Genomic DNA, 18921 nt, shown 5'->3' with positions numbered 1-18921 from the left:
TTCTATTTATATAAAATGCATAGAATTGATTACTAAAAACACTGAAACTTGTGGGGAAAATTAAGTCCTTCATTTTCAGTGTGACCAGAAATGTACTGCTGGTTTTTATTTTATGATCTAATATTGTAATTTAAAAATCAATTTCAGGTACATTTATTTCTTTGATGATTATTAAATAAAACACTGCTTGTATTAATGAAGTAAAGGAAAATCTGTCCATTATTAGCTTATTGTCAATGCTACTAGAACTGTACTAGTAATTTGCAATTAATTTACCAAAGCAATGCTATAAATCCAAAACATTTGGAGAGTTTTGCACTCAAATGCTTTTAAAAGATTTTTAAGGAAAAAAAGTTAAGTCAAGCCTGCAAGATACAGCTTTCTCAAATGTCTACTGTGCTAAGAATTTTTTGAGCCACATCTGGGTTTAGCAGTAGAGAGCTATCTGATTGATTAGCAATGTCTTTCAGGACCACACATTTGTCATACAGTTACTTTTTCTTTTCTAGAACTAGCCTCCAACCAGTTCCTTCCTGGTTCTCTAGCTAGATGCTGCTCAAGATTTAATGAGAGTATGAATCACCTAGGGGTCTTGCTAAAATGCACATTCTGATACAGCAGGTCTGGAGTAGGACCTGAGATTCTGAATTTCTAAGAAGCTCCCAGGTGATGTCCATGCTGGCCCACAGAACTTCCAGGCCTCCTTTTCTAGCATTACAACAATTTCCTTTGCTCATCACCCAGCAATAGTATTACCTTTCTCCCTTTTTATTATTGCTGGCTGGTAGCCACAGCTGTCAGGCCTTAATAACCACAGAATTTTAAAACTTTATCATAAAGGAGTCTACAACATTTTTTGATTTTCAGTATTATATGTATGTATATATATAATAAAGTCTCTGATTTGTCATGCCTTAATTTTTTGTTTTTTTTATTTTTATTTGTAGTTTTAACACTTTATTGTGGTATGGTTCCTGTACAGTAAACTACAGATATTTCAGATGTACACTTTGATGAATTTTGATAGATAATATACACCAATGAAACCACCACCACAATCAAGATAGCTAACATTTCCATCAGTCCCCAAGAGGTCATGCTTTTAGTTAGAAGTTTCTCTCAACCCTGCTTCCCAGATCCTAGAATACAATGGTTAAGCTCCTTTAGATGACTTGGAAGCGCTACAAGATCCTAAACTCTCTACTAAATTATCAAATAAATAGTAGTCACTACAACTTTAGGATTTATTTTCCTTTATTGCAATCTAATTCTTAAATGGTATTCTGAACATGATGTACACAGTAATTTCCAGTTGTTCCTCAACAATGTAAATTGCCCAAAAGTGAGGGATCCTTGTTCACTTTTATAAAGAGTCTTACATAAAAGGAGCATATGTGAAAAAAAATCAAAAGGTACAGATTCTGACAAGTTTATTGGTTTCTATCTTTGCATATTATCCATTGTGAAAAATTCAAAGTGCGATGATTCTGTAGTCACAGTACCTCACAAGGGAATGTGCAGCCTTGTGCCCTGCACCAAAGCACATTTTCCTTATGGAAGAATTTCCAGATGACTATTCCTCTTCTTCCAACTTACAGCTGCCTTTATCACATCACCGAAAGGATCACGAGGCATAACCTTATGCATAACCAGCTTTTCAGTCCTATGTAGAGTCTGTGGGCCCGCTTTCAGCTCCAGTCCCTTCAATAGCTGAGAATTCTGTGTCAATAAGTGGTTTTAGAAATTTCTCAACCTTGGTTAGTCTCTGCTTCAGTTTCTGCTGCATTGACTCATACTCGGCCAGAATGCGAGCAAACCTTGTTTGCAGGAGGTCTACTGACCCCTCCATTCGGGTGACCTTCTCTTCCAGATCTTTAGGATCACTTCCAGCATTTGCGATGTTTACATCCAGTAGACCATCTTTCATCAAAATTTGCTTCCCCTTCTCTTCCAGCATACATTTGGCATCTGGGTACTCAGTAAGAGCTTCCATGAGGTCATCTTTCGAGAGACAGAACAGATCTGAGTAGCCTATACTTTTAATATTGGCCGTTCTTCGATTGCCAGCTTTACTGCCTTTGATGTTTAGGATGCTAATCTCACCGAAGTAGCTGCCGTCACTCAATACCACAAACTGAGTGACTCCATCATCTGCCACCACGGCGAGTTTGCCTTCCTTGATGATGTACATCTCTCGTCCAATATCCCCTTTCTTGCAAATATAATCTCCAGGACTGTAGACTTGAGGTTGTAATTTTAAGACCAACTCCACCAACAGACCGGCTTCACAGTCTGCAAAAATACGCACCTTTTTCAATGTGTCTAAGTGAACGTTGATGGCGATCTCTGCTCTTAGTTTATCGGGCAGATATTTCAAGACTTCTCTCTCATCCACTGTTTTTTTGTTGGTCCACAGGTAGTCAAACCATTTAATGACTCTCTTTTCCATGTCTTTGCTCACATTTCGAAAATGCATGTATTGCTTGATCGCATCAATTCTTGCCTGAAACTCCGCTCTGGCTGCATTCATGTTGGAAATCATAGAACCTATGTTACCAACAATGGTAGCAAAAATTAACACTCCGATTAGGAAATCAGCCACCACAAAGACATACTCGGAATCCCTCACAGGAGGTGGCGTTTCACCGATGGTGGTCAAAGTCAGTGTAGACCAGTAAAGGCTGTATACGTATTTTCTAGCCAAACGGCCGAAGTCAGGATCATTCACATCAGGATAGACCCACGTATCATTTCCAAACCCAATGGCTTTGGAGATAGAGAAGTACACACACGCATTCCAGTGGATGATGATGATGATATACATGACAAGGTTAGAAATCCTGAAGATGTTTGGGTAGTTTGTCCTGGTTTCTGTTCTCTGGAAGAACTCAAACATTCGAGAGATCCTTAACAGTCTGTTTAGTCTAATTTCGGGATAGTTCCACCCCAGCTTAAAATACAGCAGATCGGTTGGTATCACTGATAGAACATCAAGCTTAAATTGAAAATTTGATTTATATTTCTCTATGAGTTTAAGCTCTTCCTTCACCAGTAGCCCTTGCTCTAGGTAACCTAAAAATAGAAAAATATATATAATAATTTAATGGAGTTTTTTTTCTTTTTATGCCATTGTGAATTTTTCTAAAGTAACTCCCAATGAACTCCACTGAGTTCAAAACAAGAGTTCATTTCCAATCAACATTGCTTGTAGCAATGTGGTAAGATATGAGTACTGATCAACATAAGGCTGTGGAAAATATTCTTTTGCAGAAATAAAAAGTAACACTTTGTAACTGCGAAAGTGAGAGACTATGTGCAATGTATATTACAAGGTATGTACACAAATCTCTCTAGATTCAGCATCTCACCCATGTAAAGCCATTCCTTTTATGAACAGTGTTCTTGGAAAGTTTTCTGAACACCCTAGCACTGTGCCTAACTCCCTGTGCCACTCTCGTGTCAGAACCCCGGCCCCAACCTTGAACCTTGAGGACCTCCTTGCTATTTGACAATTGTGCATATTCTTGCCTTGCCTCTTCGATGTGAAGCATCCGTCCTCTGAGACTTCATTTTCATCTCTCCTTCTGGCTCCCCAGGCCTCCTTAGACATTGGGATCTTCCCTTCTCCTAAATTGCTACCATGAGCCTTGTGTATTAAACCCAGGATTTCAGTACTATGATATATTTCACTAGGGAAGGAATCTGCTTCTCTTCCTCTACTGGTTACCAGCTGTGAATAGAACAGAACTGAAGTATTGCTCCAGTGCACTGAGAGCAGAGAATGTCCCTATTTTACATAATGATTCTTAAAAGCCATACTCTGTGTACACAGGTTACCTTTGCTTGTGGAGAGTAGTACAGACAAGGAGCTTATACCTACTTAAGAAGAATATTTAAGTAGGAAGCTATCAGATCCTGCCCAGATTATTGGTCAATAATGCCTCACCATGGACCACAAAGTTGAATTAAGGACGTATATCCTGTTTCTTGTAAAATTTCTTGCACAGCTCGGCTGGATAAGATGACATTTTTCCCCATGCTTCTTCAAGGAATCTCTGTTAGGTAGCAATTACCCTTTCCCTACGGAGCTGGCAGAATATTTCTGTTCTCTCTATTCCTCCCGCCTGGCATAAACCCAGTGAACAGGATAACAGAGGAAAGCCATCAATCCGCATTCAGAAGGTTGCCTAGTAGTGGCCTCCTGAATCAGCTGGAGTGGCCTAAGCCTGTGGGTGGGAATATGGTACTCTTGCCTTCAATGGTGCCTTTTCTTCTGAAACAAATTTTTGTTAGTTTATTTTGAAGAACACTTGAATTAAGAAATTTCAAATTATAGGGAGAGAGATAAAACCATGAAATTATGAAATATCCAAAACTGAACATATTTACCTGTCCTTGTTCGTACAAACATATCAAGAAGATAGACTAAATCTGACAAATAATCAAAAATGAGCCAGTATTCCAGGTAATCAGACTGAAGTTCATCAAAACATGCTCTGTAAAAGAAAAACTTGTATAAATAGGGTGAAATGGGACCATTTTCAGTAGAAGTCCTCTTTGTATCATTTTTATCATGGTGAGAAGTGTAGCATGCTCAGGTTGGGAGGGTCCATAGGGCCCATTTAATCAACCGTGACTTTCCCAAATCCTTTCCTGAGTCTGAGGGTTGGACTTAGTTTTCTCATACTTCTGAATTTCAGCATTCTTTCCATTAGACTAGTCAACTTTGTAAAAACATCAAATGAGAATAAATGACCTCAAGGTAATGTCAAAATATTTGGGGTGATACACATTGATAACCAGGTTCATATTTACTATCTGTACCCCAAAATGCCTCAGGGAATCACGCTTGGCCCTGGATGGCTGAGATGTTTACTGTCTAAAAGACAGAAACCATAGATATCACTTGGGAAACACATCTGACTCTACACAACCTAGGATCCTTAATCTTTTTCCAGTCCTGGCAAAATGTTTCCTTGTAGCCAAAGAAAATAAAGTTTCTCCCAAAGTTCTAATTAAATGATTGAGCAATCAAACATTTAAAAGGATGTCCTGCCCCACACCTCCTCCTCATCCCAGTACTGGATTTCCAAGGATATTGGGAACCAAAGCATCTACTCCTGAACTTAGGGACACACATTGAGAATGACGTAGACTCCTCTCCAACCTGTGGTGGAGAAAGGAGGTACGTCCTGAAGAGCTCTAGGCCAGACTGCTAAGTCAGCTAACTTAGAAACTAGAAGTGGGTTGAGAGCCAGAAAAAAATACAGACACCTTGCAATAATCATAGTCCAGTTGTACATAACAGGTAAGGTGATGCAAAACAGCCAGTTGTAATATATGTTTCCTGAGGGATCAATAACCGTGACTTCCTTCTTCTCCCTAGCAGCAATTAGAAATAAAGGGGAAGGTTACCAAGAAACAGGATTATTTTTGTTTCACATATCAAATATGGTTATGCCCATCACCCACAATTAATGAAACAGAAACAAGGTGAAGCTTACTCTATAGTGGGAAGATTAGCTTGGCATAAGTGCATTAGAAACTAGTGAGGGGTGGATAGTTAAATTACTAGTCTTACTACGTTAAACCATGCTTTAGAAATTTATTAAAGCCCTTGTTTTCCTGTGATGCTGCAGCTACTGAGAGGGAATAATAGCATAGATCAAGCCAAACTGGCTATTGCACAGACCCCTTCGGCAGGTTACTGGTGGTGGAAGAATGGTAGTTTTGCCACTACCCCTACTGGGAAACAAAACAATCAGGGACCGCACTGGGAGGGGGAACTGACTTCCTTCTCATCTGTATAGAGAGCAGACTATAACACAATCTAATAAAAAGTGCTTGTTCTTAAGTGTGTACGAAGACTTGAGAGCAAAGAAGGCAAAAGAATGGAAGGAAGGAAGGGTCTATATGATCAAATGGACATTTTTTAAAAGTTTCTGGTATCAAGCTTATATTTTTAAGGACTTTTCCTTTTATACAATGTCAGCAAGTTCTAACAGGCACAAATAATGAAACAATTGTCTGGTAGTTTCCTTTGAGTAAGTTTAGAAAATAATTTTTCTTTAATAACAAGTAAAAAGATAGCTCTGAAAATATCACTCAACCTTACCCTTGTGAAATTCTAACTCTCAGATGTTTGCTTTAAAAAGAATCTTTCAAATGGCTGGTATTTTGATAGCATTTACACTGCTCTCAAAATTAGGCATGGCTTTTGCAATAAGACTGCTTTACTTTGGAGTATTTGCCACACTGTGTTTATTACTCAAAAATATTAGTGAAATTATTAAATTTTTATTTCAATTTTAAAAATTGATGTTAAGATCCTAGAAACCCAGTTTTCCTTGGATCTTAAACATGTCCCAGTGGTAAGTTTTTCTCACCAGCGCTTCAGGAAGGAAATTAACCATAACATTCAAAATTCTTGATGAGAAAACTAAGACTAAGGTTATCACTACTAATTTTACGGAAAGTAGAAAAAATTAAATTCACATTTTATAACAATTTATTTAGTCTTTACACAGTACCTATTTACTATAAACTTGCAGGAAATTATCCCTGCATCCAAAACCCTTCACATATTTATTCCTAATTTTAATACCAATAAAAACAGTTACCCTTCTTTCTTATCTTTGCCTTTCTCCTCTTTCTTATCTTCACCTTTCTCCTCTTTCTTCTTCTTGTCTTTGTCCTTTTCTTTCTTCTTTTTCTTCTCTGAGTCCTTTTTATTTTCATTTTTATCATCTGGCTTGCTGAAAAGGTGAGAGCTATAGTTAGTAAAACACGAAAATGTTACGGGCAGAAAAAATGTGGGATAGTTCATTCCAAAGTCTTATTTACCTCTTCTTTTCCTTTTTCTTTTTCTTTTTTTCTTTCGGTTCTCTATAGAAAAAACAATATCTCTGTCACATAATCAAGTTACATTATGACTTCCATTCTTATTTACTTTCCTTCCCATTGGGTAAGAATTCTGCACTTTGCATTCAAAGATATGTCCCCCGTGCTCAGAGACCAGAAATCTGATCTCCTAATACAGAATTCTACGAAAAATGGATATGCACCCAGATAATAAAACAAATGAACAAAAATTCCTGGGAATTAGTGCATGTGGAAAATGGAGGTGGATAAAGGCATAAAATTGAAGGAAATTTAAGAAACAACAGTCTCCAGGAGTGCCCTCTCAAAGTCTCAATGCATACCCAAAAACAGTTACTTAAAATTTAAGCTTCTTGAAGGAGGAGGCTATAGCCCAGTGGTGGAGTGCGTGCTTAGCACGCACAAGGTCCTGGGTACAATCCCCAGTACCTCCATTAAAAAATAATACATATATATATTTTTTTAACCACCCCTACAAAAAGAGTTTAAGCTCCTTGATATCACTTATATTCACACTTGAATAAGAGCTTTGAGAATGTCAAGAAAATGCCATCAATTTTCTCTAGAGAAGTAATCCCGGCTGAAGCAGTTTTTTTTTTATGAGACATCAAAAAGCTCTGTGGTAACACAGTGGAATCCTAATTCTTAGAATCATTCACTGGATTTGAGGTCACTTTCTTCTAGATACAGTTTCTTCTTGAATAAAGAGTATGTAATTAGAGGCCTCTCCTCGCAGTTGGTTTTCCCTTTCAGCAGAAAAATGGGTTCTGGAGTCAGACAGACCGACAGTCATAGTAGGTTGCCATTGTTGGCTCAGTTGTCCTGGGAAAATGTATCATTCAGATATGAATGAATGGGCATCTCATTGGCACAGAGATAGCCAGAGAAGGCTGCTAAAGGGAAGCAGGTCTAAACCCAGGCCTCAAAGTATGGATACAAGTTGGAGAGGTTAAGAAGAGAAAGGATGTTAAAGGGAGGGAAATTTGTAGGTGCAAATATACAAATGAACTCAGTCTGGGTAGCAATGGCCCAGCAGAAGTGGAGCACTGCTACTGAGGAGAAATAGGAGATAAAATTGACAAGGAGATGGGGCTTGGCACCTAAGGTTGTCATGTACAAATAGGAACAAAACATAAAGTTGGATAAGGTGGAATTGATTGCTATGGGAGCACACTCCTATGATGCAGGATTTAACACCCTAGCATAGATCCTAGGAGGTGGTGCTGATGCACTTCTTGGATGGCTCTTAGAAGCTCAGAAAAGGTGATGGCTCACACTAAGTGAAATAGAAATTACAAAATGCCATGGCAGATGGTGGAGGAAGGTGTTAGAAAGAGAAGTGGTATACTTAACTGGGTATATTAAGGAAAACAGCCCACCAACTGATTACATTTCCTAAGAGGGCTCAGAGGTACAAAGTGATAAGGAATGTGCAGGTGAGAGGGACACCAGCATCGCTGAGAAGCTCATTGGTGTTGTCCTCTGTGGACCAGGGCTGATAGTGAGAGATGCTAAACTGAATACAGAGCTAGATTCCCTGTGAGCAACAGACAACAGGATCTAGAAATCACAGAGACCAATGACAGTGCTTACCCATCAGAAGAGAAATGGGTCTGATAATTATAGTTAACAGTAAGGTGAGCATAGTAGCCAGGGTCTTAACCCACACAGAGCTATGGAAGAGGATAATAGACACTGCATTCCTAGATAGATGGGCATCCCATTGGCTTGTTAGGGTACTGTTTAACATATATAATTTTTTTTAAAAAAATCAGGAATGGATGATCAGGAGATTGATGGCAACTTACCCCAGTAAAAAGTCACAACTCCTTAAATAGTTCCTAAACCTGAGCTAGTTCTCAGAAACGACACTATTGACTGAAGGAGAAGCCAGGCCCCCATAAAGGACTCTGCAACACTGTGACAAGTATATTCAGTAATAATTTCCCGTCTTTCCTCCCAAGAAAAACCAACGTTCATTTACTTAGGTAATTGTATCCTGGGGAAAAAAGATTCCCTAGATACAATAAAGATTATTTGGCATAGGACCCAAGTCGATATTGAGACCCAGGGATTGAAGCTTCATCATGCCCTCCATTAAAATGGGGGACTTAAGGGTGGCTTGGTAGTAATAGAATCCTGTATGATACATGATTTATGAGGCCTCCACAGGGTCTAAGGACACCCCCGCCTTGTGGTCATTTCTCCAGTTCCCCAATGTAGACATTTTCGTAGACATTTTTGGTCCTCAGTAGAACCCTCATCTCCTCTAGTCCCTTGGCTTGTGGAGTAAGAGCTCACATAGTGGGGAGGACCAAATGGAAGCCGTAAAGCTGCCTCCTACCTGCTGGCAAAAACTATATTGCATCCTGGACAGGAAAGGAAATGCAATCCTTAAAGACCTAATGCATGCAGGGGTGGTGGTTCCCCATCACATCCCCATTTAATTCACTATCTGGCCCCTATTAAAACCAAATGATCCTGGCGGATGGCAGGAGACTACTGCAAAATCAACCAAATAGTAGCCCCAACTGCAGTCGCTGTGGCAGATGTGAAAGACAACACTCACCCAATCAATACCACATTCCTAAGGTTCTGGGTCAGTCATGGTGAATGTGTTATTTTTCATCACTAACAGGGAAGAGGATCAGAAACAGTTCATATTCACACAGGGTGGAAAACAGTACGTACTTGCAATATTTTCCGGGGCTATGTTAACTCTCTGCCTACTGTCATGACATAATTTAGGGGGACCTGGACCATCTGGACCTTCCTCAAGGTATCACATTGGTCTGCTATACCTCTATCAATGACATCATGTTAGTTGGGCCTTGAAAGAGGATTATCTAACCATGGGACAGGAAGTGAGCTGGATTCTGTCAGAACTAACAAGTCATAAGGTTGTATAGCAATCTTTCCTATGATGAAGAGGTCTGTCTGGGACTGGGTAGGTGGCTTGGCACCCTGTCCCCAAGTCATTTACCTCTGTTACATCAAAACTATTCCTCACCCGCCCACTGTGGCCATATATGGGGTTTGTAGGAGCAGCTGATGGAACATGATCTGCAGATAGACCGGCTTGGCATGTGGATGCAAGCCAAAATGAGCTGTTGTCTACAATACAGCCCTGCTTGGGAGTGGCCTTAAAAGGCAGTGAGGTTAATCTTACCAATGGCACAGTTTCAAGCAGTGCCCAGTTATCCTCATTGTATGGAAAAATAAATGGTCCAAATTAAGCATATACAAGAACTCATGGGTAGTCACAATGCCTTGGCTGGTTGGTCAGGGACCTGATGAAAAAATATTGAAAGATCAGGAAAAATGGTTCTGGAGAATAAGCAGACCAAATGGACTTGTGAGCATGAGCACAAGGTTTAAAAACCTTTGTATCCTATGTTAATGCCCATCAAATAGCATGTGCCACGGAGGAGTGAAACAACAACAACCAAGTGGACAGAATGGCTCCAGCATCTGATAAAGCCAGCCTCTGTCACTGGCATCCCCAGTGCCGGCACAGTGTGGATATGAAAGGGGCAATGATGGTGGCAGTGGTGGAGGCTATCTATGTACAGGCCCAACACGTGAGATCCCATTCACGCTGGTGACTAGGTATGATTCTGAATCAGCACCATTGCCTGAGGAAAGCAATCAGTCACTTGATGGCAAGTTAATTACACCGTGGAAGAGGCATCAAATAACCTGGGTTTGAATCAATACATATTATGGATACTAATTTGGCTTTGACCAGTGCCACTATCCAGTGTTGGTTGCTGCCAGTTCACAGTTTCCCTCTCTCTTGGCTTCCCTGGGCTGAAGGAGGCCACCATGCTCAAAGTTATGCCCCCTTTCCTAGGGGCAGCCCTCATCCAATGACTATGCATGGGTACAAAGACCCAGTCCTATTGCCTAATTCTGGGACAACGTGGAAGGGCCATCCCTGCTCCAGAGCTTCCATGGGATCGCAGGGCATGTCAACTCTATTCTCTGAAGTTCAGCTTCTCCGTCTGCCCAGTCTTACTCCACTAACTCCCTTCTAGGTATTGTTTTTGACAGAACTCTCAATAATCATCTGCATACAAACCTCCATCTCAAAGACGGTCCCCTGGGGAACTTGACCTAAGACACTTGGGCTAAGAATGGGAAGAATTAAAAATGATATTTCATTTATTTTATCAACCACCCTAGCTCTAACCACAAGGAGGGGCAATTGCATGTATGTGGTAGACATGGTTTTTCTACACATATTCAGATATATACATACATATATACATACCACCTTTAACATGGGTAGCCATACTTTTCAGAGATAAATAACCAAATGACAAAACAATAGAATATCTTTGCCACTGTGTAGATTCAGATGTGCTTCTACCCTTTTACGGGTTTTCTTCAAAAACGGTTTGGTTTTCAATTGTCGATGTACTTACTGCTCCTTATTGCTGCTGTTGTTAACATTGAAAAGTGCAATGGCTCCAGGCAGGTACTGTTCCCTGGGAAATGAAAAAGGACAGTGAAATCACCATAGTCACCATGTGTCCAATGTCCATGGTAAGAAACAGTCTTAAAGAACAAATTCTTTTCAGTTTCTACCCATTACTAACTAGTGCCTAGGCAATTTTTTAAAACATAGAGGCTCTGTGAAGCATGAGTTGCTGAATATCAGTGCCATGAACCAAAGTAATTAGTAGATGCCCGTTAATCAATGCTCACAATACATCACATTAACATCTTCCATGCCCTGAGTGAGTCATCTTGGATGTGGCTAACTCCCAGCAAAAGATCTAAGACTTAGAAGGGAAAAAAGACAAACAAAAACAGTGGGAAAGCTGAAGGTGGTCAGTGGGAAAAGAAACAGGAGAGAAAAAAAAAAAAGAGGGAGAAAATCAAAGAAAAAGTAAATATGTTTGATTGGATGGGAACCCCTGATTCATACCCTCAGAGTCACATAGCTGAAGGTTCCTTGAGTGCTTCATTCCCTACTGAGGATTTTTAGCCTTTTTCTTCTAGTTGCTCACTCTGGTGCTCTACTTCCCTGAAAGCAGGGTCGAACACAATAGAGCATTTTAGAGAATGACCGCTAACCCCTCTCACTTACAATTGCTTGGAAGAAGAATCAGAAGGGAAGAGGAAATCAGAAAGGACTGAGGCATGAGGTTTCTTACAGGACAGACACGGGTCTCAGGGAAAATGTTCAGCAAGAACGTTTATGACTTGGAGCCCCACACACATGGGTTACCATTAGTTTCCCAAGAGAGCAAAAGGGTAAGAAACAGAAGAAGCAATTTACTCCTGCGATCCTGCCAAGTGGCTTTGCCAAACCCACTAAGTGGAGGAGTAGAACACGATCTCTTCATCTAAATAATAGTGTAAAAACAGATATGGAGGGGGAGGTCACACTGCTTACCTCTGTGATGGTTGTCCTCTCCTGTGCGTATTACTTCTAAAGGAATCCCTTGCATGGGGGATTTCGCTCTCTGAGTCTTCAAATATAGACGCACTGTCATCATCATCAGAAAAGGAGCTACAGTCCAACAGGAGGCAGAGATGATTTAGATTAATGTCTTAAACACTTGCTGGGGAATAACATTTCTCATTAGGGGGACTACTGCCTCATCTCTTCTCCTTCCCTCTCAAATGAACACAGACAACAATTTTTAATGAGAATGAAATGAGAACTGTGCGAAATACATAGAATTAGACAGAGAATATGCATGATCCAGTAAAATACATATAATTAAGAAACTACTTTCAAAGTCTTTCATATTTCTATTGTTTGATGCATTGATCGATGTTAATATTTATTCAATAGAAAGTATGATATCTATACTTTAGGTCATATTATACAGTTTTCTGAACTAACTTGTAATAACATTTCCTTCCATTAAAAATAAATTCAACCACATTTACACAAGTTCTTAACATTTATAGGGTAACCACTTTAAATTATGCTTTTAAAACATGTTAGCATTTCAGACTCTATTTTTTTTCACACTTCTCTATGGTAATGTTATTCCTTCAGATGTGAAATGTCCCATGAGGAAAGGTCTTGCCAGTGACTCAGGAAATAATTGGCTTATGTGCTTCTAAAGAATGACCACAACAATATCTTACATTCGTTAGAAAAGTTATGCTCTTCAAAAGTATACATAAATTCACTTAATTACAAAGTTCAAGGTTTCAAATTAAAAGTTAAACTGATGCAATTGCATACCCAGCACCAAAAAAAAAAAAAAAGGAATTAAACCAAAATTCAGCCTAGTTAAATTTAAGAACTGTGTAAAAATACATAGAAAAATGCTTGCATTTACCTGCATGCTCCATTTTCCATCCTTCTTATTTCCTTTTCAATATCTGGTACGATCATATTGGGAATATTTACAAAAGAGTGCCATGTGTTGATAATATTTTTCTTCATGGTTAGTTTGATATCTGGAGAGAAAAAAAGTCTTGTAAGTAGGAAGACTTACTATATATTTACTATGTAATCAAAAGTTTCACTCTACCATTCTTCTAAGGCCTTAATAACAATCTTATTCCTGGTTTTATGTAATAATTTTTTTTTAATAGAATACAGTCACGATCTAAGCCTTTATTACCATTAGCCAGGTTTTTGTATGTTTTTTTTACTATTCAAGAATGTACCAGAAGTGTAGAGCTCTTTTTCTTTTTTTCAATCTGGATTTACCCCAGCTTTGAAAATTTAGGCAATGTAGGTGTAGAACAAAACTGTAGGGACCTTACCTTCATATAAACAATTAAGTAACCAAAAAAAAGCAGTAAAATAAAATACCAAAATGCATGTGATCAGTTGAATTACTACAGGCATCCAGAAAAAAAAAAATGGGTCTCGAGTGGTATTCAAACTTTGAAGTGAATAAAGATGAAACTGATCCACTTTTTAGTAAGTCCCATAAATTTTTCTGATACATATAGTGCTCAGCTTCCCACGTAACCAGTTCAGGGATCAGGAAAACGCCAAGAACCAACAGATCCTGATCTCCAAGTCCCACCCAGCAGCACATTCAAGCCAGGGTTCACACAGGTGAATGAGGCACAGGCACACCCGCTTGTCCTCTTCTTTCCCCAGGCTCTGCCAGCGCCGAGGGACAATGCCCCTGCTCTTATGACTACCCCAAGTTCTTCACTTGGTCTCTGCTGTGCTGCAGTGATATGGCCTGGAACTTTGAGAAGTTCCCGGTGGGCCCAGACAGTGTGCCTGTGCACGGGTACAGCCACTGCTTTCTGACCATGGACATGGAGTTGGACATTGATGCCCTGTTGTCCCCAGGGCCCAGATGTGCCTAGGGCGCGCCCCCTCCTACCACTGCACCCCCACCCCTACCAGTCACAGCACTGCCCTCTGGGGATTTCATCACCACGGTGTTTCCTCTAAACTTGCATGGAGGAAACACTTGACGTCCAGGAGACTCCACCTAGATGAGAACTAAGTGTCCATATCAGCACCCCCTCTCCCAGACCAAGGCTCCCCACTAAAAAAGTGCAGGTGTCAGCAGGAAAACAAAAGGAAATGGAGGACAAAAAATTGTTGCCTGGCACTTCAGTAAACAAAGATGTTGCCTGCCCTTCTGTTAAACAACAAATGAATGTTGCCCGCCATCAATCCATTAGCCACTGCAGCCACCAGGGTAGGTGGTTCCGAGGGTAGGAAAAATAGAATACTGGCCCTAGATAGTTAAGATGTTATCAAAGGAATAATTTCAATGACCCGAACTGTTGACTCTTCCCATACACAGAAAAGCACTAAAATCATTAACTAGAGATGTCTGGTTTTTGTGATTAGTAGTAATATTTTGATGTTCAACTACATGATTTTTTTCATCAAAAACCCCTATGTATCCTGGTTCCTCATTTATCTCTTTGGATCAGTCCCTCAGAGCTATCTGAGAGGCTGCCTTCCTGGGCTACAATCTTCAGTAATGTCCCTGAATAAAATATAATTCTCAACTTTTAGGTTGTCTATTTTTTTCAGTCGACAAAAGCCCAGTATGTGTTCATGGGCTCCAAGAACACTGCCAATGTTTATCAGCTCTTGTATTGAAGGTCACTTCCCATGGGTCCCTCTGATGAAGACCCAAAGAAGGCCAACATGCTGAGAGTATGACCTGGGGTGCTGGACTACTTCAACAGGTCCCATACTTCCACCTTATCCTCCATGGCCACTCATTCATCCATCCCTCCCCTCCCCCTACAAAACACACACCTAGCTTGCACTCCCAGCTTTTATTTTATGCCTTGGAGATTTTTCCTTTGTTATTTTTCTATCCCTGATCTCTGGGTTTTGGCAGGAAGCTTGTCTTTGTCATGAATAAAATAGTAAAGCAAAAACCAAAAAAAAAAAAAGAGAGAGAGAGAGAGGGAGAGAAAGAATATAAGAAGCCATTTGAGGTGGGGAAATGTATAAAACACACTTTGTTCTGTAAAATGTTAAATCTTCAAGTGAGGATAGCAATAAATAGTGCTCTTTATTTCACCCTAGCATTCAAACGGCTGATGGAAATAATAGCCAGTAGTCAATAAATAGTAAACAGAATTTTTGTGATGTTTGTTAATAAAAGTGTGCATATATTTTAAAATATAATTAAAGTACTTTTTAAAGAAACAACCACTTATTAAGAAGAGAATTGTTTCAATGACCTCTTTTCAGCATCAGACTGGACATTCTGGTTATATTTACAGCATGCTGACTTGTTATTGTCATCAATGACCCCTCTTTCTGAGAGACCTCATGCCTTATGATCAGGAAAAGAAGAAAATATGATTACTCTAGCCATTATAACGTAGAAAAATTATGTGAGTAACATTACACAAGGACAGATGACAGTATTATCCAATATGTCAGATAGAACCAAGTCTGGGCTTTGCTTGGATCTGAAGGAAAAAAAAAATCACTTTCCTTGTTCCATAATTTCTTGTTGGTCTAAGTGTTCCACACAGGAAAAAACTTTCTTTATATCACATAATCACTTTCTTAATACATAATCATTCTAGGAAAAAAACAGAAGGTATAAATAGAAAAATAAAGATACTCAAAATTCCACTCCGGACTTTATAACTGTTTACCAACATATTTTCCCCACTGCTTCTATGGTTTCCTTTCTCATATTTAAATTTTAATCTATTTCAAATTTATTTTGGTGTAAGATGTGAAATAGGGATTTAACTTTAGATTTTCTAAATGGCTAGTCAATATTCTAAATAACACTAAATCAATAACCAATAATCTGTCTTTTCCCTACTGATTTGAAATGCCATCATCCGAAACTTACTTTATCAACCGGAAAGATTTTGATGGAGTTTGCATTAAAATTATAGAATAAATTGGGAAATTATTTTCCTTTATGTTTTTGAAAAAGCTTCTACATATAGATCCTACATGTTTTTTAATCCCTAGATGCTTTGTATTTTCATTTCTATTGTCATTAGGATAGTTTTCCCTTGATATATTCTAACTCATTGCTTTTGCTATTTCATAAAATTATTTTTCTTTATTTTGAAACCAGCCACCTTAAATAACCTTTACAAAAATTATTTCTAATAGTTTTTCTGTTAAACAATTTCTGTTTTCAGTAATACAGTCAGAGTACTTACACAAATTCTTTCCTTTTCTTTTTTAAAGAGGTATCTAGCTTTGATGTCTAGTTGCAATGACTGAAACTTCCAGAACATAATAAATAACAGTCTTAATATTGTGATATCAAAACTGTCTTAAGAGATACCTAGTGTGGTTCTTGGCTCTGAGAGTGTTTTTAGAGTTTCACTCTTAAGCGTAATGCTGCTGTTTGCTCAAGAGAGATGTTTGATTCTGTTCAATAAATCTCCATTTATTCCTATTTTACTATTTTAAAAAATTAGAAATTGAAATGAATGTTGATTTTTATTGAGGCTCTCTCACTTTTATAGAAATAATCATATTTTTCCTTAAAATTTTTCCTTTTTTTAATTTAAGTATAGTTTAGTTTCAGATACACAGCAAAGTGATTGTTATACATATATTTTTTTTCTTTCAGATTCTTTTCCATTATGGGTTATTATAAGATATTAAATATAGTTCCCTGTGCTATATACTTTGTTTATATATTTTATATATAGTATTGTGCATCTGTTTATCCAAACTCCTAATTTATCCCTCTCCCCACTTTCCCCCTTGGTAACTGTAAGTTTGTTTTTTATGTCTGTGAGTCTATTTCTGGTTTTTAAATAAGTTCATTTGTATCATTTTTTTAGATTCCACATATAAGTGATATCATATGATATTTGTCTTTGTTTGGCTTACTTCATTTAGTATGATTATCTCTAGGTCCATTCATGTTGCTGCAGATGGCATTATTTCATCCTTTCATATGGCTGAACAATATTCTGTTGTGTATGTACCACATCTGCTTTACCTAGTCATCTGTGGATGGATATTCAGGTTGCTTCCATGTCTTGGCTATTGCAAATAGTGCTACTATAAACATTGGTGTGCATGAACCTTTTTTAATTAAAGATTTTGTCTTTTCTAGATATATGTCTAGTAGTGGGATTGCTGGATCATATGGCAACTCTATTTTTAGATTTTTAAGGAAACTCCATACTGTTCTCCATAGTGGCTATATCAATTTACATTCCCATCAATAGCGTAGGAGGGTTCCTTTTTCTCCACATCCTCTCCAGCATTTATTATTTGTAGACTTTTTGATGATGGCCATTCTGGCTTGTATGAAGTGATACTTCATTGTAGTTTTGATTTGCTTTTCTCTAATAGTTAGTGATGTTGAGCATCTTTTCATGTGCTTGTTGGCCATTTGTATATCTTGTTAAAAGAAATGTCTATTTAGGTCTTCTGCCCATTGTGTTTGGTTTTTTGATGTTGAGTTGTATAAGCTGTTTGTATATTTTGGAAATTAATTCTGTCGGTCGCATCATTGGCAAATAATTGTCTTTTCATTTTGTTTATGACTTCCTTCGCTGTGCAAAAGCTTTTAAGTTTAATTAGATCCCATTTGTTTATTTTTGCTTTTATTTCCATTACTCTAGGAGACAGATCCAAAAAAAAATATTGCTTTAATTTATGTCAAGGAAGATTCTACCTATGCTATCCTCTAGGAGTTTTATAGTACCTGGTCTTACATTTAGGTCTTTAATACATTTTGAGTTTATTTTTGTATATGGTATTAAAGAATGTTCTAATTTCATTGATTCACATGCAGCTGTCCAGTTTTCCCAGCACCATTTACTGAAGAGACTTTCTTTTCTCCATTGTATATTCTTGCCTCCTTTGTCATAGATTAATTGAAAATAAGTGTGTAGTGTAGGTTTATTTCTGGGCTTTCTATCCTGTTCCATTGAGCTGTCTGTTTTTGTGGCTGCATCATACTGTTTTGATTACTGTAGCTTTGTAATATAGTTTGAAGTCAGGGAGCATGGTTCCTCCAGCTCTGTTCTTCTTTCTCAGGATAGTTTTAGCTGTTATGGGTCTTTTGTGTTTCCATACAGATTTTTAAATTATCTGTTCTAGTTCTGTGAAAAATGCCATTGGTTTGTAGGGACTGCACTGAATCCGTAGATTGCCTTGGGTAGTATGGTCATTTTAATAATATTGATTCTTCCAGTCCCACAGGGTTGTGAAACCCACGTGTCCAGAGCTGAAAAGCTGGTGGCTGTTTTGAAGAATCAAGGATTAGTATATTAAACTTTGGTAAACTTTTCTAACTTAAAGCCTTCCTATCTGGAGAAAGACAATAAAATGCTTTCTATTAAAAACAAATAATAATATTGACTCTTCCAATCCAAGGACACAGTATATCTTTCTATCTGTTTGTGTCGTCTTCAATTTCTTTCATCAGTATCTTATAGTTTTTGGAGTACAGGTCCTTTTCTTCCTTGAGTAGGTTTATTCCTAGGTATTTTATTCTTTTTGATGTGATGGTAAATGGGACTGTTCATTTCTCTTTCTGATATTTTATTGTTAGTGTATAGAAATGTAACAGATTTCTGTATATTAATTTTGTATCCTGCAACTTTACCAAATTCATTACGAGC

At 38.2% G+C, this 18921-nt stretch overlaps 1 protein-coding gene across 2 annotated transcripts in view; it reads right to left on the bottom strand.

The window, feature by feature from the left end:
• Positions 1 to 1415: 1415 nt before the first annotated feature.
• Positions 1416 to 18921, bottom strand: part of CNGA1 (cyclic nucleotide gated channel subunit alpha 1) — a 59655-nt gene continuing 42149 nt past the window's right edge. For both annotated transcript variants that reach the window (XM_072944507.1, XM_006198107.3), the window contains 8 exons: positions 13188 to 13308; positions 12284 to 12400; positions 11307 to 11369; positions 6844 to 6885; positions 6621 to 6755; positions 5275 to 5382; positions 4390 to 4496; positions 1416 to 3072 (listed from right to left, as the gene is read on the bottom strand). In XM_072944507.1, the coding sequence (XP_072800608.1) occupies positions 1664 to 3072; positions 4390 to 4496; positions 5275 to 5382; positions 6621 to 6755; positions 6844 to 6885; positions 11307 to 11369; positions 12284 to 12400; positions 13188 to 13294 (2088 nt within the window). In that variant the 5' untranslated portion in view covers positions 13295 to 13308 and the 3' untranslated portion in view covers positions 1416 to 1663. The remainder of the gene's footprint in view (positions 3073 to 4389; positions 4497 to 5274; positions 5383 to 6620; positions 6756 to 6843; positions 6886 to 11306; positions 11370 to 12283; positions 12401 to 13187; positions 13309 to 18921) is intronic.

Source organism: Vicugna pacos, chromosome 2 (assembly GCF_048564905.1).
Source record: "Vicugna pacos chromosome 2, VicPac4, whole genome shotgun sequence".
Taxonomy (NCBI): domain Eukaryota; kingdom Metazoa; phylum Chordata; class Mammalia; order Artiodactyla; family Camelidae; genus Vicugna; species Vicugna pacos.
The sequence above is the reverse complement of the archived record's forward strand: the minus strand, read 5'-3'. Positions and strand labels throughout refer to the sequence as shown.